This window comes from Euwallacea similis, chromosome 26, assembly GCF_039881205.1.
Source record: "Euwallacea similis isolate ESF13 chromosome 26, ESF131.1, whole genome shotgun sequence".
Classification (NCBI taxonomy): domain Eukaryota; kingdom Metazoa; phylum Arthropoda; class Insecta; order Coleoptera; family Curculionidae; genus Euwallacea; species Euwallacea similis.
This window is the reverse complement of record NC_089634.1, coordinates 2,077,499-2,092,278: the sequence shown is the minus strand read 5'-3', so window position 1 is coordinate 2,092,278 and position 14,780 is coordinate 2,077,499. Positions and strand designations below refer to the sequence as shown.

At 34.9% G+C, this 14,780-nt stretch overlaps 4 protein-coding genes across 7 annotated transcripts; 2 read left to right on the top strand and 2 right to left on the bottom strand.

Annotated features, from left to right (window-relative positions):
• The first annotated feature begins 85 nt into the window (after window positions 1-85).
• LOC136417010 (stromal cell-derived factor 2) lies at window positions 86-1,221 on the top strand. The gene is made up of 3 exons (XM_066402492.1): window positions 86-327; window positions 426-791; window positions 846-1,221. The coding sequence occupies exons 1-3, from the start codon at window positions 249-251 to the stop codon at window positions 1,064-1,066; spliced, it is 666 nt and encodes a 221-aa protein (XP_066258589.1). The 5' UTR covers window positions 86-248; the 3' UTR covers window positions 1,067-1,221.
• A 612-nt stretch (window positions 1,222-1,833) lies between these two features.
• On the bottom strand, window positions 1,834-7,680 carry LOC136417009 (uncharacterized). Of its 3 annotated transcripts, none has more exons than XM_066402488.1 (4): window positions 7,571-7,680; window positions 3,072-3,410; window positions 2,864-3,016; window positions 1,834-2,277 (listed from the first exon to the last, which is right to left on the bottom strand). In XM_066402488.1, the coding sequence occupies exons 1-4, from the start codon at window positions 7,598-7,600 to the stop codon at window positions 2,116-2,118; spliced, it is 684 nt and encodes a 227-aa protein (XP_066258585.1). In that variant the 5' UTR covers window positions 7,601-7,680; the 3' UTR covers window positions 1,834-2,115. The 3 variants fall into 3 exon arrangements, with proteins under 3 accessions (XP_066258585.1, XP_066258587.1, XP_066258586.1); XM_066402490.1 differs by lacking the exon at window positions 7,571-7,680 and adding an exon at window positions 3,464-3,587 and having other exon boundaries at window positions 1,835-2,277; XM_066402489.1 differs by lacking the exon at window positions 1,834-2,277 and adding an exon at window positions 2,498-2,811.
• fray (frayed) lies at window positions 3,610-13,574 on the top strand. Of its 2 annotated transcripts, XM_066402473.1 has the most exons (10): window positions 3,610-3,744; window positions 7,363-7,467; window positions 9,516-9,745; window positions 10,634-10,997; window positions 11,055-11,220; window positions 11,272-11,445; window positions 11,502-11,678; window positions 11,737-11,954; window positions 12,138-12,324; window positions 12,379-13,574. In XM_066402473.1, the coding sequence occupies exons 1-10, from the start codon at window positions 3,677-3,679 to the stop codon at window positions 12,454-12,456; spliced, it is 1,767 nt and encodes a 588-aa protein (XP_066258570.1). In that variant the 5' UTR covers window positions 3,610-3,676; the 3' UTR covers window positions 12,457-13,574. The 2 variants fall into 2 exon arrangements, with proteins under 2 accessions (XP_066258570.1, XP_066258572.1); XM_066402475.1 differs by lacking the exon at window positions 7,363-7,467 and having other exon boundaries at window positions 3,634-3,744.
• CSN8 (COP9 signalosome subunit 8) lies at window positions 13,525-14,506 on the bottom strand. Its single transcript, XM_066402494.1, has 4 exons — window positions 14,350-14,506; window positions 14,228-14,298; window positions 13,987-14,168; window positions 13,525-13,924 (listed from the first exon to the last, which is right to left on the bottom strand). Exons 1-4 carry the CDS (start codon window positions 14,404-14,406, stop codon window positions 13,674-13,676), a joined length of 561 nt encoding a protein of 186 aa, XP_066258591.1. The 5' UTR covers window positions 14,407-14,506; the 3' UTR covers window positions 13,525-13,673.
• Window positions 14,507-14,780: the final 274 nt, after the last annotated feature.

Here is a 14,780-nt window from a genome sequence, read left to right as displayed (position 1 = left end):
ACAGCTTGTCAACGATTTGTTTCCATGTTTTTCCATTTCCGAATTGGTGTTCCATATTCCATAGTTCCAATTCCAATGAAAAAGTTAGAAAATAGGTTAGATTTTAACAGAGGTACACGTCAACTTTTAAAGGTTTTGATGCGTTTAACATAGGAAAAAACTAATGATTATTAGAGTGTTTAAAATTCTAAAATAATTAAAAATATCAAAGAACAATTACATTAACAAATCAGTGCCAGTACCTTAACATGAACATTCTTAGGCGGTTAATAACTGAAGATGTTCTGTATATAATCTTTACACTGCAACTTCTCATTCATTTAGGAGGTAAGTGTGAAAAGTTTTCCGATTTAGTTTTGAAAGTGGTATTTATTCCCAAAAAATGAGTACTCGATATATCATATATATCCGTGCCATAATTTTAGCTGCGAGGCAACAGTTTACGACATGTGGGTCAGTCATCAAGCTCATGAACACTGATTACAAAGTGCGGCTTCACTCACATGATGTTAAGTATGGAACAGGTAGTGGACAACAATCTGTCACTGCAACGGAAGTGCAAGAAGATGTTAACAGTCACTGGATGATTAAGGCTGCTACTGGCAAAGTATGTCTTAGAGGAGATCCCATAGCTTGTGGGACGAATGTTCGCCTTGAACATGTGGAAACCAAAAAGAATCTTCACTCGCATTTGTTTTCAAGTCCCTTAAGTGGTAACCAAGAAATCAGTGCTTATGGAAATGACCAAGGTGAAGGAGATTCAGGTGACAATTGGACAGTGGTTTGTTCTGGTAAGTTTATGTTATTCTTTTGGTATTCCTTTAAAGTTTTATATTATCTTAAAGGTGACTCTTGGCAGCGGGACGACAGTATAATGTTAAAGCATGTAGATACTCAAATGTATTTGGCTGTCTCAGGACGGACTTTTGGTAGACCAATTAATGGGCAAATGGAAGTTGTTGGAGTGAGGTCTTCAACAGGTGCAGTGCATTGGCGAAGTATGGAGGGAGTATATTTGCATGCTCCTGATGTTAAACATCAAGCACATATTCATTCTGAACTATAAAAGTTATTTTGTGGGTATCCTATTCTGAAATGTTGAGATGTTTGCGCTTTAGTTAATTTGTTGTGTGTGTAGCCCCCTGGGGTGTGAATTGTATTCAACTTTATTTGAATTCCTAAGTAGTTTAATACTTATTAAATAATTTGTGATATTGTCAATGGGACAGCTATGCCTTGACTAGACCCAATGATATGCAACTCAATTCAGCTGAACTTGAACTAGTACTTGAACCATCCAATAGACATAGTATTGCTATCATCAAATGTCTCAAATGAGTTTTATTTGACTGCCATGCTATTCTTATGGGATAATTCAAATCTAATCTTGGTTCAGCTGAATCATCTTTCATACATTTGAGCCTTATTGTTTTCCTTCCTGCAACCCTACTATAGAACGCAAAGAAATATTGAGAGTAGTCCATTAAAAAAAACCTATAATAAGAATGCCACTCTTCTTTTAAACACCCTGTATAATTTGCTGTAATTTTAAAATAATGCTATAGTTATTTTCTATAAGATATATCAACTTTTAACGCACATTGTTAGATCGCCCTGTACATGGATAACTAGCAAAAAGAGCGTTAAAATATATTGGGCTACTGTACTGAAGTACCTACTGTTGCTAACTATTCACATAGATGCTTCATGGTTTTTTATTCCCTTCTCCTCAAAAGGCAACCGGCATCCCAATTACTTCTTTACTTCGTTCCACTGCTGAAGCTCGATTTCTTAAAGCAGTGGCAAAGTAAGATAGGCGGTTTTGATTTTTCATAAAGATATATTTTACTGTCATATACAGCCAGATATTCGATGTCTGGACATAAGGGTACCTTAATACTTTAATGCAAACAGCGAAAATGACACAAAATACTTAAAACTTAAAGAGATAATAACATTATATCTCCAGAGATATAAAAGTTCTCATTGTATGTAGTTCATTAATACACGTAACTTATTGACATTGTTAAGTATAAAGACATTTTGCAGGCAAAAGTAAGACTACTAAGTGCATCAATAGCGTATGCGTTACGAAAGGCTTTATCTATAAATAAACTATAAATGAATTCTAAATTTGTAGTGATATAGACAATCACAGCCGGAGGCCACCTCCATCTTCACAATATCCGACCAACAAAGGCTGGTTTGATTTCTTTTTAAGAAAAACCGGTTCATGTGCAATGTGGTGCATTTATTGGATCTAACCAGGCAAACGTCCTGAAAAAGAAAAAATAACCTTTGTCACTTATAAAATATGTACGCACTAGTAGTAATCTATTTAATGAACTAGAATGAAAATGCAGCTTTCTCTGGAGGTTTGCCGTTTATAATTCATATAAATATATAAATTATTATCTTGAATAACATGTGCTTACAATACTAATCAAGCGATGATTCATTCACTGGTACGCACGCATATAACTAAATGTTTAATTGAAAATCCCATACGGGTATTAAAAATAATAGTAAATCAGTCAGTCCATGTAAACTATTTGAACACATGTAATGCGATATGCAGATCATTAATCGTAATATAAAACAAACAGCGTTAACCTTTGCTTATTAATATAACGATAATAACAGGTGAAACATATCGGAAAACAGGACTTAGAATTTCCTCGAAAGACATTTGCATCCAGCACCGACGGCCTCGACAAAATGAGACCAACAGTTGGTGTTGTGAAGTTTTTTAAAAAATAGTTGCTCCTTTTCAATAGTTATACATTTACTGCCTAGCACGTAACAACTATCCTGAAAGTCATAATTCATCCCCTCAGCTATAATTTTATCTCTTGTTACTCACATGACTGGACGATTGTGCAGTAGATATTTGGTCTGTTAATGTTGGGCCTACCGGATGGCAGGTGTACCCGGTGTAAGACCTTGGAAAGAACTCGTGCCCGTCTTCATTGTGGTGGTGCACTGTCCTCAAAACTCGGCAAAGCACTTGATTTTTCTATAATGCCAACTCTATTACTACCTACTCGAACATGCATAAGTTTCTTCAACACCTTCTTCCTAGTATCCACAACATTAAACCCCCTCTTAACATCCATTTTGCTTGTCAAGGTCCCATCGTCCACTTGGTCCACCCAGCTCTCCAAGGAGTCCTCCTCTTCACCATTGCTCAGGTACAAAGCCCCGTCCTCGGCAGCTTTGAAGTCATCGTTAGAATCATCAAGGCGGGGCATTTGTTCCCCTTGAAGCAGAGACCAATCGAAATTTAGTAATTCTTCATCATAATCATGTTCAGATTCTTGTTCGGCGAAGGCTTTGGGCATTGGCAGAATGATGTCTTGGCGGTCCATGAGAACTGGGGCCAGGAGCGTCGATACGACGCATATCTGCACCTGGGTAATAAAGATGTCACTTTACGGCTTCCTACGTGCAAACCTAAACGCACTAATTGAGCTTAATAGATAAATTTGAGCGAGTCCCTTCTGAAAATGATCTTCTTTTAGCCATGATGCCTATTTTGTCGACTAACTAACGACGAGTGGTTGCCGTGTAGTGATTAGCATTTTCGCGATTAACGTTAAAGGGCTTTGAATTGCAGGTTTTCGTTGCCTTGTTGTGAATGTTGACCTACCAATAGCTACTGGAAAAGGTTAACAAGATGATTACGTGGGATCCTGACGAAAGCGACCAAACAGACCAAGGCTGTGCAGTGAAAGAGATTAAAAGGTAAAGTAATGCTTCATCCGAATATCTTAAGCACCAGGATAATGTTGATCTAATAAGTGATAAGTACATAAATGGTACTACAAGGTACACATGATATATGGAAAAAAACACCTAATAAATATACATATATAATTGCAATTGCCTGAATTGGGATCTTGGGTGCTTGGGATATAAATAGATTTCTTTTTCTGCTGATGTACGATAAGGTCATTTTCATTTTAAAGCCTCTTGCCGTGTGACCCAGTCGAATTCATAAGCGGTACAGAGCGTTAAACGTACGAATGCGATATGTTACAGTGTGTCCTGAGGTAGATAAAACGACTCTTGTAAAGGACAAAAATTTCAAGTTTGCATTTTTTTGGGCCAAGCCCTGTTCGGTTAAGGCCTATAGATTCTCATACGATTTCGGTTTTGAAAAATCCAGAATGTGACGAAAAAAGAATAATTTTTTTCTGAGTTAACGTCTAAGCCCCACCGCACCAATTTCAAATTCTTGTGCAACTTGGATATTTTCTTTTATGTTCTTTTCCAAATCGAATATTGCTATTAATGACTCTGCCATGGAAAAACAAACACGGCTTAGGATTCCGATATTCTATCTGGGGACATTCTGTGTAATGGTTTTTCACTCATGGTATTTTAACAATATAAGATCTACTCATTCCGCGTCCGCAGGACATCTAGGATGTGCACACTTTCAAAAGAGCAAAGTCCTAGATGCATTAACAAAAACAATACAGACCGTTGCGTCGCTCCTTCAGAGGTGTGGTCTTATGATTATTATGGATGTTGTAGATCTTATGATTATTAACTATGTAACTTATGCAAACCCAGCTCTTTAGAGCCTTAAAACAGGAGAAACCGCCAAAAATGAAAAACAATAATTATATAAGTTAACTTGAGTGGTCAATAGAATCTTAAAAACAAGTTTTTGAGGTGTGTGGAAAATTGAGGGTCTTCCGAATTAGAGGGCCACTGGAAAAATGTAATACTAGCAAAGTGGTATTTTTTGTAGTAAAGTAGAGGTACCTGCGTGGTAAACGAAATACCACGTTTTACTGGACACCCGGTATAGTTATATTCGGCTATCTAAAAAACTGTAACAAGCCAAATATGACTCGTGTAATTTGTAAGCTCGTAGTTATTTTATCTGGGGCAAATTTCTTATTGAGCGATATTGTCAAGGAATCATAAAAGTAAAAACCATCATGCTATAACTATTTATACCGTGCGGCGTTTGGATTAGCCCCCCCTCCCTACTTTTTTCCAAATTTGTATTTTTTTACATTCAGAAGCAACATTAAATAGGACAAAAATACTATTTTTTTAAGTTTAATTATTTTTCTAAACGTTGTTAGCGTCACCGCCAAAGCAAAACGGCGAATTTTTTTAAATTGGAGCATAGGTTAAGTGATAACTCGAATTATAGGTGTTTCAAAATTATATATGTATACAGGGTATTTCAAATTCGACCCTCACCATTGGGATCTCGGAAACTAAAGGAGATAGGAAGAAGTTTAAATGGGGGCAAAGTTACACAATCTAGCCCTTGATCGAATACCATTTTCAATACCAATTGTGAGGGTCGAATTTGAAATACCCTGTATACAGAGAAATATATAGATATTTAATGATGTAATGCGATTCAAAATTGGTCTATTACTTTTTGAGAAAAAAGCTATACAGGGTGTTAATTAAATATATGTACTTATTTCAAAGAATGAATTTTTAACTAATTTTATAACAAGAAGTTTCTATAAATGTAGGTCTGCAATGTCTTCATTTATGAATTAGAGGGTGTTAAAATTGGCTATATGCATGTATAGAAGTCAGAGGTGGCCATTTTCAACAAATATTATAATGTTAAATTAATTTTGGTAATTTTAATAATTGTTATTAAATCAATTTTACCTAAGTCATGTTAATTGCAAACCCGTTTATCTCTAAAGCAGTTACTTCTACTGATATTTTCCAAGACTACCTTTTTTGAATGGAAGTAAACACACAATAGGCCTATTAATACAAAAGTGTCATACAGTGTAGCGCAAAAAGGTTAGGGCCAATTAAAATGTGATAGATCTCTATATGTGACGTTCTCTATCAGTAGTAAAAAAATTAAGACAATATTTGGATTTTGCGTCATAAAAACCCTCGTATACCAAATTTTGCTCGATTATTACATCTCTGTCCGGAAATATTAAAAAAAAACCATATTAAAAATAAAATTTTAACACTCTCTAGTTCTTAAACAAAGACGTTGAGGACCTACATTCACTTAAACTTTTTGTCATAAAATCAGTTAAAGATTCATCTCTTAAAATAACTATTATACATGTACTTAATTAACACCCTGTAAATAGAAAAAAATAAATGTAAGAGGTAAACCAGTTTCATAATACATAAACATAAAAAAACCTGTTTGTTAATAGGAACTAAAAAATAACAAGATAATTAATAATAATTTCTGATAACAATGACAATAAAATTTGTTTTCGATTTTGTGCTAACAAATGGTCCCCGATTATTTTTAAATTGCTAAGTAGTGTCTAAAGGTGCTAATAATTTGTGAGTTATGCATGCAATAAGACAAAAAGTTGAGGTTGTTTTTATTTTTGCTGAAGCTGGTCATTTTGTTATTTCCTATTAATAAATATATTTTTTTATTGTTTATGTACTATGAAACTGAATTGGTATTGCAATTTTCCATTTATTTTTTGTGTTTATAGCTCTTTTTTCAAAAACTAATCGATCGATTTTAAATTGTACTGCACTTTCTAATAAAGTTTTGAAACACTTATAATTTGAACTGTTAGTGGACACATACTTCAATGTAAAAAAAATTTGCCTTAGTGGCAACATCAATGACATATACAGAAATTAACAAATGTCAAAACATAGTATTTTTAATCTTATTTAATGCTGCTTTTGAATTTCAAAAAGGAAAGAAAAATGTAAAAAATTAAAAAGAGGGAGGGGGGATTTAATGTCACACGATATTCATATTTACTGTAAGTTGGAAAATCGCGTGTTCATAAAAAAAATTCTGCGCCACTGCTAATAGAAAATTTTCCTAATTCTTTGTTCAACCTCGGAGAGAATTCTTCTGTTTTTTTTTTAATATGATGAATCATGTTGAATTGGAGGGCAAAAATTATTTTAATTCGCACCCTAATAAGAGAAATAGTACACGAGATTTTAGGACGCTCTGCTGTCCCTGCATGAAATGGATTTCGAATGTTTTGGATCCTGATTTTACGCATTTTAAGTTTCTACAGGGCGTTTTCTGTTCAAATTGGCCACATACGTAATTATCTAACCGATATCGATGAAGGTGGTTTGTGTGGTGCTTTTTTGCAGACATCACCAACGGTAATGTACCAGAAACGTTTAACAAGAACTCCGTGGAATCTTGGAATTACCACGTAAAAAAGCATTGGCAACCCAATCCGGAGGGATTCTAAAGAAAACGTGAATTTTATTGAACGTTCCTGGAACAGTTCCATAAATAACGATGACTTGTTGGGTAACTTTGCCTGTGACTCAAGTTAAAGAAACGCCCTGCGTGTATACCGCGTGTTGGTACTATTAGTCAGAACTCAATTTTTCTTTTAATTTCAGCAGTTTTCGGAGGCGAAAATCTGGAGTTTACAAAATGGAACCGACGGAGGATCAGGTCGTTTATCAAAACAACAGGTTTCTGAGCACTTTGATTATCGGGAAAAGGTAATTTTATAGATACGTTAAATTGTGATATAATAAGTTTTTTTCAATCAATTTGAACGCAACTGCCTAATATGCAAAGGCCGGATTGTTTAGTAGTACTTACTGCAGTCGCGATTGTTGTACTCTTAACCATCGTAACCGGAAAGGTATTTGCTCAATAAATCACATCAGTTTCACTACTAAGCTCTAACATTAAGTTATCCAGGTTTTATGCAACCGAGTCGTCTGAAAAAGTAGATTTTTTTTTATATCTATTTGCCCAATCCGGAATTGATGCGTTAATCCTCTATGTGGGATTACAGTTAATTAGTTGTGCCAAATGTTGGAAGTAATCACGATGATATACTGCAAAACATAAATGAGTAAATTTCCATGTCAGCTCTTCTCCTTTAGTTCCCGTACTTTCGTCTTCATTCTCCAACACAGGTGGTGTTCTTTTTTAAAAAAATTCTTAAAAGTAAAATGTTTACCTATTTGGGTTAAATTCTTATTGATCAACTTCCATGTCTGCTCTGTATCTATAGGTGAAACCTGCCTATGCACAAATGTTTCGTGTAGTATACCCTGCACATTACCCTCATTTCCAACCTGTCTCAATCGGTTTAATTAAATCCTTCATTAGATTATTGAATCAGGCGCTTATAGTCACTTATTTAATTTTTAAGCTCTCACATTTGGTAACATTTATTCTATCGTCACCTGAACAAATACTTCTTAGCGTTTATTGTTTTTGGTATAAATGGCTAATCAAGACTGTAATTAACATTAATTAAGTAAGTACGCGGTCCGCAGTAAACGTAAAGGAATTGAAGATTTTTCTCAGCTGCCACTGACTTTGCCAGCCACCTACGACTATGTGTTATTTTTCCTTAAATGGTAATAGAAGGTACGCACCATGCGATTGAGCTCAATGCATTATTTTCAAAAATTTACCAACTTGTGATTATTGTTACATTGGACATTCAATATCTCTGATCCTGGAATCATTTTAATCAGTGCCTCAGTCGAGCCACCTACTATTTGGCCCAACTCGGACACCTAAAATAATTCTGGATATTCAACATTGCTGTTGAATAGAGTTTTTCAGTGGCTGCTCTAGGGCGATCTGAATAAGGTGTCAACATTTGTGAATTTCCCTGATGCGGCCTGCGAGAAATGTTATTTAAAAAATCCAGTCACCTCCCTGATATATATGTAGAGAAAACGGGCTACGCCACTGAATTCTACAACTTAACCTTTATTGAAATCCGCTTTTAATTTCTCGATATAGATAACAGAGGGAGTCCCAACATGCAGAGTTTTTGACGAGATCCTGTATATACGAAACTATATATATAAGTGACTTCCTTTTGCCAGAACAGGTTATTGCATTGCGAACATCGTTTGTTTGTTTTTTCTAACACACGTGTGTCTTAGCAATTTCATACACACGTATGTGTTAGTGTTTGTTTTTGCAGCTTAATTTTGTTATATTTACTTTCGTAAAAGTCCATGAGAAAATGGCTTTGCGCCAAAGGTGCAAAAAATAATTTTTCTATGTTGCTTGATGGTCAGGAAATTATATTATTTTATATTTACATTTTTTGCTCTAATTTTTTGTAATATTTACGCTCTTTTACAATGTCGACAAATGCATGTGTAAATGCGTCCATGTTCCGGACACATAGCGCATGACCATGAAAAAAATCACAGCTGGCAGTGAACTGTGACGTAGGGCGTTGATTCAACCATACTCTCACAAATTTAACATTAGGCATTTTCTGAAATTGTCATCTGGATCGGACTGTTCATTGACCCGTATCAGCTGATTTTCAACTAATCTGATTGATCCCCGACGATACCCATTCACATCAACCAATTGGATTATCGCATAATCGATCTCATCCAATCTAAGTCGATAGAGATGAATACGGCGCAAATCATCGTTTTCGAAAAAGCCTATTGACATTTTTTTTAACGATAACCCGTTAGCAATAGTTAGTTATAATGCAATTTGGAAGGAATAATTACAATTAACAATGAATGACCTTATACTTTTGCCTTTATAGGAAAATATCAGATGAATTATTACCGCCAGGTAGTCAAGGCATCTTCCGGCCAAGACCCCAAAGCACAGACTTAGCCCAGGTGACGCTAGGCGGATATGCCATGGCTGTCAAACAGTCGATCGGTAATATAGGAAATATTATTCTGTCAAGAAAAATGGCCGGGTCAACGTCGCAGCCGTCAGTGCCCTGGCCAAATTCTCCCGATGATTACGAGCTTGGGAAAGTGATCGGTCAGTATTTGTTTTCAACAGATTGTCCATGAAAAACCCTTTAATTTGGTATATTACTCATTGCGGGTCATTTTGTGATAGTGAAGTAAATGAGCGATTTGTTAGTATATTTAGGTTATGTACTTTTTTGGTGCCATTTAGTATGTGTTTGAATTTCGGTGTCTGCCTTCTCAAGGCTGTCCCTAATATGCGAAATTTTCATCTGTGTTCAATTAAGGAGCAATTATTACCCTAGTGGTGCATTATACCTTTCCCAGGAACTCAATGGCCCAGTTATTTTTAAATTTTTGACCTACATTTAATTAGCGTTTCTTATAGAAATTACTCAAACTTTTTATCTCCAATCGCAGTAATAAAAGTGATAAAAAATATTTGCATTCGAAATAAAAATTGGCACGAGATGATGAGTAAACTGTTCCCCTTTTCATTAAAATTAATTTGAAAGCTTCTGTTTTTACAGAATTTCAAAGTTCAATGACACCAGAATCTAAATATTTATCTAATTCTAAATACATAAAAATAATATGGGGATAATAATTATTTCAAAGCTAGTTCAGATAATCTTTTATTTGGAGTGTAATTAGCAGATTGTATATGGTGTTCCAAATTCAAGCCTCACCTTTGGAATGTCAATGTTTTGGCAGCTCTCAAAATTTGAAACACCCTGTATTTACTGCAGAGTTTAACCTGCCACACTTAATAAGTATACCTACATATATTTATACTAATTACTACCTAGTATTTTATTATATTTACAAACCAATAGTCTACATTATTTCAACATACACACAGAAGTTTTTTATGTCATTTTCTATTTAGAGAAAATTATACATATATAGATAAAGTTTTCAATATTGTTTCCAATTCTCTAATTCTGTTCCTAATTAGGTGTTGGTGCGACAGCAGTAGTTCATGGTGCCTTCTGCAAACCACGTAATGAAAAATGTGCCATCAAGCGAATCAATTTAGAAAAATGGAATACCTCTATGGATGAATTACTTAAGGAAATTCAGGCAATGTCTTCATGCAACCATGAAAATGTGGTAACTTACTACACAAGTTTTGTGGTGCGAGAGGAACTGTGGCTTGTACTAAAACTCCTTGAAGGTGGAAGCTTGTTGGACATAATAAAACATAAAATGAGGGCGTCAAATTGTAAACATGGAGTGTTTGACGAGGCCACTATAGCTACTGTATTAAAAGAAGTCCTTAAAGGGCTTGAATATTTTCACAGTAATGGGCAAATTCATAGGTAATTTTTGATAAAATATTTTACCTTAATATTATAGTTTTATATTGGATTTTGCAGAGATATTAAAGCAGGTAATATCTTGCTTGGAGAAGATGGTACAGTTCAAATAGCTGACTTTGGAGTGTCTGCTTGGTTGGCTACTGGTAGAGACCTCTCAAGGGAAAAAGTGAGACATACATTTGTTGGAACTCCATGTTGGATGGCCCCAGAGGTTATGGAGCAGGTTTGTAAGCTAATGTCTTCAATGCCATTTGCTGAGTTACATCATTTCTAGGATCACGGTTATGACTTCAAAGCAGACATTTGGTCTTTTGGGATAACAGCCATAGAGATGGCCACAGGGACTGCACCATATCATAAATATCCTCCTATGAAAGTGCTTATGTTGACCTTACAAAATGATCCGCCAAATTTGGATACAGGTGCAGAAGAAAAGGACCAGTACAAGGTACAAAATGTGTCTTTTAGTCCTGGTTTTAATTATAAAAAAGTCATACCTTTTAGGCTTATGGTAAAACATTTAGGAAAATGATCACTGACTGCCTACAGAAAGAGGCCTCAAAGAGGCCGTCAGCTTCAGAACTGTTAAAACATACTTTTTTTAAAAAGGCCAAAGATAAAAAATATTTACAACAAACTTTGGTTGCAATAGGACCCAGTCTAGAGACTAGAGTACAAAAGGTATTAAGATATTAATGTTAATTGATTTTTTATATACTTCAGTTATGAAATAATATAGGCTTCAAAAAGGCAGCCAGGAGCTTCGGGACGACTGCACCGAAAAGAAACTGGTGAATGGGTCTGGTCTAGTGAAGACGAGGAGGGCGGTGATGGGTCAAGTGAAAGTGACACCGACTCTAAACCTATGAACACTTTGGTTTCAGCAGGTTCCTCTGGGTCAGACCATGAGAGTAGTGAAAGTGAGCCACCTCCTGTCAATTTAGTATTAAGAATGAGGTAAGAGGAGTCTGGCGAGTCTGCTTGAAATCCTGAATTTATCCCAGTTTTTCCTGATCGTTCCAGAGATCCACCCTTTCTTTTAGGTTTGTTTGATCTGTTTTAAAACGGAATTATAACTATAATATTATCACTCATTCAAATTTTACATTGGTAAACTGGAAGTTTCGTTTTACTTTTTAGAAACGCCAAACGGGAACTAAACGACATACGCTTTGAATTCTCAGTCGGCAAAGATTCGGCTGAGGGCATTGCCAGTGAGTTGGTAGGAGCAGGTTTGGTGGATAGCAAAGACATTACAGCTATAGCTGAAAACCTACATAAATTGATTGAGCAAAGACATACACTAAAAGTAGTCACTTTTCAATTGGTAAGTATGTTGATAAAGGAGCTTCATTGAACTCTAGCACGCCTTTTGTTTCAGCAATCTGGTGTTGCTAGTAACGAAACGCCGGACGATAAAGCGCTTATAGGTTATGCGCAGATTTCCATTACAGATTGAGACATGAGACGGGCTGTAATTTGATTGCTTTTGGCCGGTGTTCAGTTGTCTTATTTCCCCTTATGGACACGTGATTATCATTCTGCATAAGTATTAGACGTTCAGAGTTTCAGTTAGTTATTGTGTTATAGCAATTTGGGTTGAAGTAATTTGGAAACTTGACCAATTTCATGTTGTTTGTTAAAGCAAATGGAGGTTTAGTTTCTGGTTCTCTTTAGAAATGATCAGTGTTAAACCCTCTACAGGTGACACTTTGTTGATTTGTTGTTAATCTAGTTCAATCGAACTATTATACACATAATCACATGATTCCTAAACGAAGCAACAATTTCGTATAAGAACCACGTGCCCATGATAACTATTAGTTTTATATTATTACAATATAAATTAGCGTAGTCTTTAATTGACAGCTAAGGAATCTTAATTGGCCACGTTAATTGCTTTACTTATTTCTGGTATCAATATATCTCTCAGAACTTGTATTTCTTGAATTAAATTGCTGTCTTGTTGGTCATTACATTTATAGTTTTCAAATTTTTATTACAAAGCTGTAGAAGGAAGCTAGTGGCTCGTTTTTCTGCTAACTTCAACGTTGTTAGAATATCAGAACAAATTTTTCTTCGATGGTTTTCGCGCCTTTTTGTACTTAACAAGATCGATAAGTACCGTTGTTCAATCGTAAAATTCCTAATTCTTAAGATAAAATAATATTGCATAGGTTTTTATAGTGTGCCGTGCCCTTTCCAAAATTTTAGTTTCAATAAAATATAAACTATATTATATTACATGCTTTGTTCAAACATGAGATAAAATGTTAAGTTCCTTTACAGCCATAAGTTAAAGTTAAGTAAGTTAAAACATGATTTTGCCTGCTTTCACTGGATTTGTCAATTTTTTTGTAGTAATAGCATTGTGCTATAAATTCGTATTGAAAGAAATTGACAATTCGACGTTTTAGTGGGCCTTTGAAACAATGAACTTGCAGGCGTGCCAATATTATAAAAGATTCCCTGTGTGACTATGTTTGAAAAGAATTCCAGGTTATTGGGAAAAGGGAATGAGTCTGTATACATATATTATAATTTATTCCAATAAAGAGTTCGCTGCATTATTTTAAACTGATTTTTTACATTCAATCCCACCTTCCTAAAAAAATCAACTCTTATTGCTTAAATAATCATTAAAATACAGAATCTTAAATCTAGAAGAAATGATAATTAATTTTCCAAAAAGCATACAAAATCAGTTAATTTATACAACTGATCTTCACTACTTGGTGGAGGTACTGACTCGCTTAGTTGTCTAACGGGATAAACTATTTTTGTGTCTGGTTCTATACGCCACCCTCTTTCTATGCAAGCTTGAATGCAAAGGTCAGGTGGCAGTCCAGTCATTGCCACTACAGTCTCTAAGGTTATAGAGGAATATGCTTGTGATATTAAATCCACAGCCCTCGACCTCACCACAACTAAAAACAGTAAAATGCAACAAAATTATACTCATCTGCTCATGTTATTTGACATGCTTTACTTTGAACTTTTTTCATAATTTCAGCTACAGTATCAGACCAATTAACTGCATTTAATGCTTTATAAGTAGAAGGAAAGTCACTTTTCCATAAGTGTTGTCCTACTGTCCAAATGTGGCTTAGTTCAGGATTAGCTGTCTTAATATTTGCAGGAATTCTTTTCCATAAGAACTTGGCATTACATCTAGAAGACAGTGGTTTCTTAACTAAAATCAGGACATGAACAGAACTTGAGTGACTTACAAATTATTTTGATAAAGATAGATCGCCAGCAGTTGGGAATAAATTTGGGCGCTAGCAACTCCTGTTGGGGCCTAAAACGATTTGTATTTAGACAGGCATTATCAAAGGATTTTGGAACATACCTCTAGCTCTTGGCGTTCCAGATCTTCTGCCAATTTGTCAATATTACTGATGAGCATTTTCTTTGTTTTACTTACTTATTTACAAATTATAATGACGCTTTTTTGTTTTATTTCTTTGGTATTTTTTTAAATTATTTTCGGTAAATGTCAAGTTTCTGACATTGACCTTTTATGCTGACTTTTGACATTCCATTTCAACAATCAATTAATTTCAAAAAAGACGTCCTTTCGGTTCGTGACGTCAGCAAGATTAAATATATTTGAATGAAAACGCAGAAAAACTTGATAATATCAAGTACTCAATAAGAAAAAACACAGCTCGTTTATACATATTCACAGAACTATCTTTAATATCTTTGCCTCTCGTGTCCAAAGTTCTTTTAATACATATATTAACAAGACCATGATCCTTTTACTCTTTGAATATTTTG

Bases quoted from the DNA above. Each gene is read 5' to 3' on its own strand.
- CSN8 (XM_066402494.1), bottom strand. From the start codon at position 14,406: ATGCTCATCAGTAATATTGACAAATTGGCAGAAGATCTGGAACGCCAA. The intron at 14,299-14,349 runs GTATGTTCCAAA...AAATCGTTTTAG, and splicing joins TGGAACGCCAAGAGCTAGAG to GCCCCAACAGGAGTTGCTAG. The intron at 14,169-14,227 runs GTAAGTCACTCA...ACTGTCTTCTAG, and splicing joins TATCTTTATCAAAATAATTT to ATGTAATGCCAAGTTCTTAT.
- LOC136417010 (XM_066402492.1), top strand. From the start codon at position 249: ATGAACATTCTTAGGCGGTTAATAACTGAAGATGTTCTGTATATAATC. The intron at 328-425 runs GTAAGTGTGAAA...CCATAATTTTAG, and splicing joins ACTTCTCATTCATTTAGGAG to CTGCGAGGCAACAGTTTACG. The intron at 792-845 runs GTAAGTTTATGT...ATTATCTTAAAG, and splicing joins TTGGACAGTGGTTTGTTCTG to GTGACTCTTGGCAGCGGGAC.
- fray (XM_066402473.1), top strand. From the start codon at position 3,677: ATGATTACGTGGGATCCTGACGAAAGCGACCAAACAGACCAAGGCTGT. The intron at 7,468-9,515 runs GTAATTTTATAG...TTGCCTTTATAG, and splicing joins ACTTTGATTATCGGGAAAAG to GAAAATATCAGATGAATTAT. The intron at 9,746-10,633 runs GTCAGTATTTGT...GTTCCTAATTAG, and splicing joins CGAGCTTGGGAAAGTGATCG to GTGTTGGTGCGACAGCAGTA.
- LOC136417009 (XM_066402488.1), bottom strand. From the start codon at position 7,600: ATGGTTAAGAGTACAACAATCGCGACTGCA. The intron at 3,411-7,570 runs GTAAGTACTACT...TTTATTACCCAG, and splicing joins GTACAACAATCGCGACTGCA to GTGCAGATATGCGTCGTATC. The intron at 3,017-3,071 runs GTGTTGAAGAAA...TTGGCATTATAG, and splicing joins TTGTGGATACTAGGAAGAAG to AAAAATCAAGTGCTTTGCCG.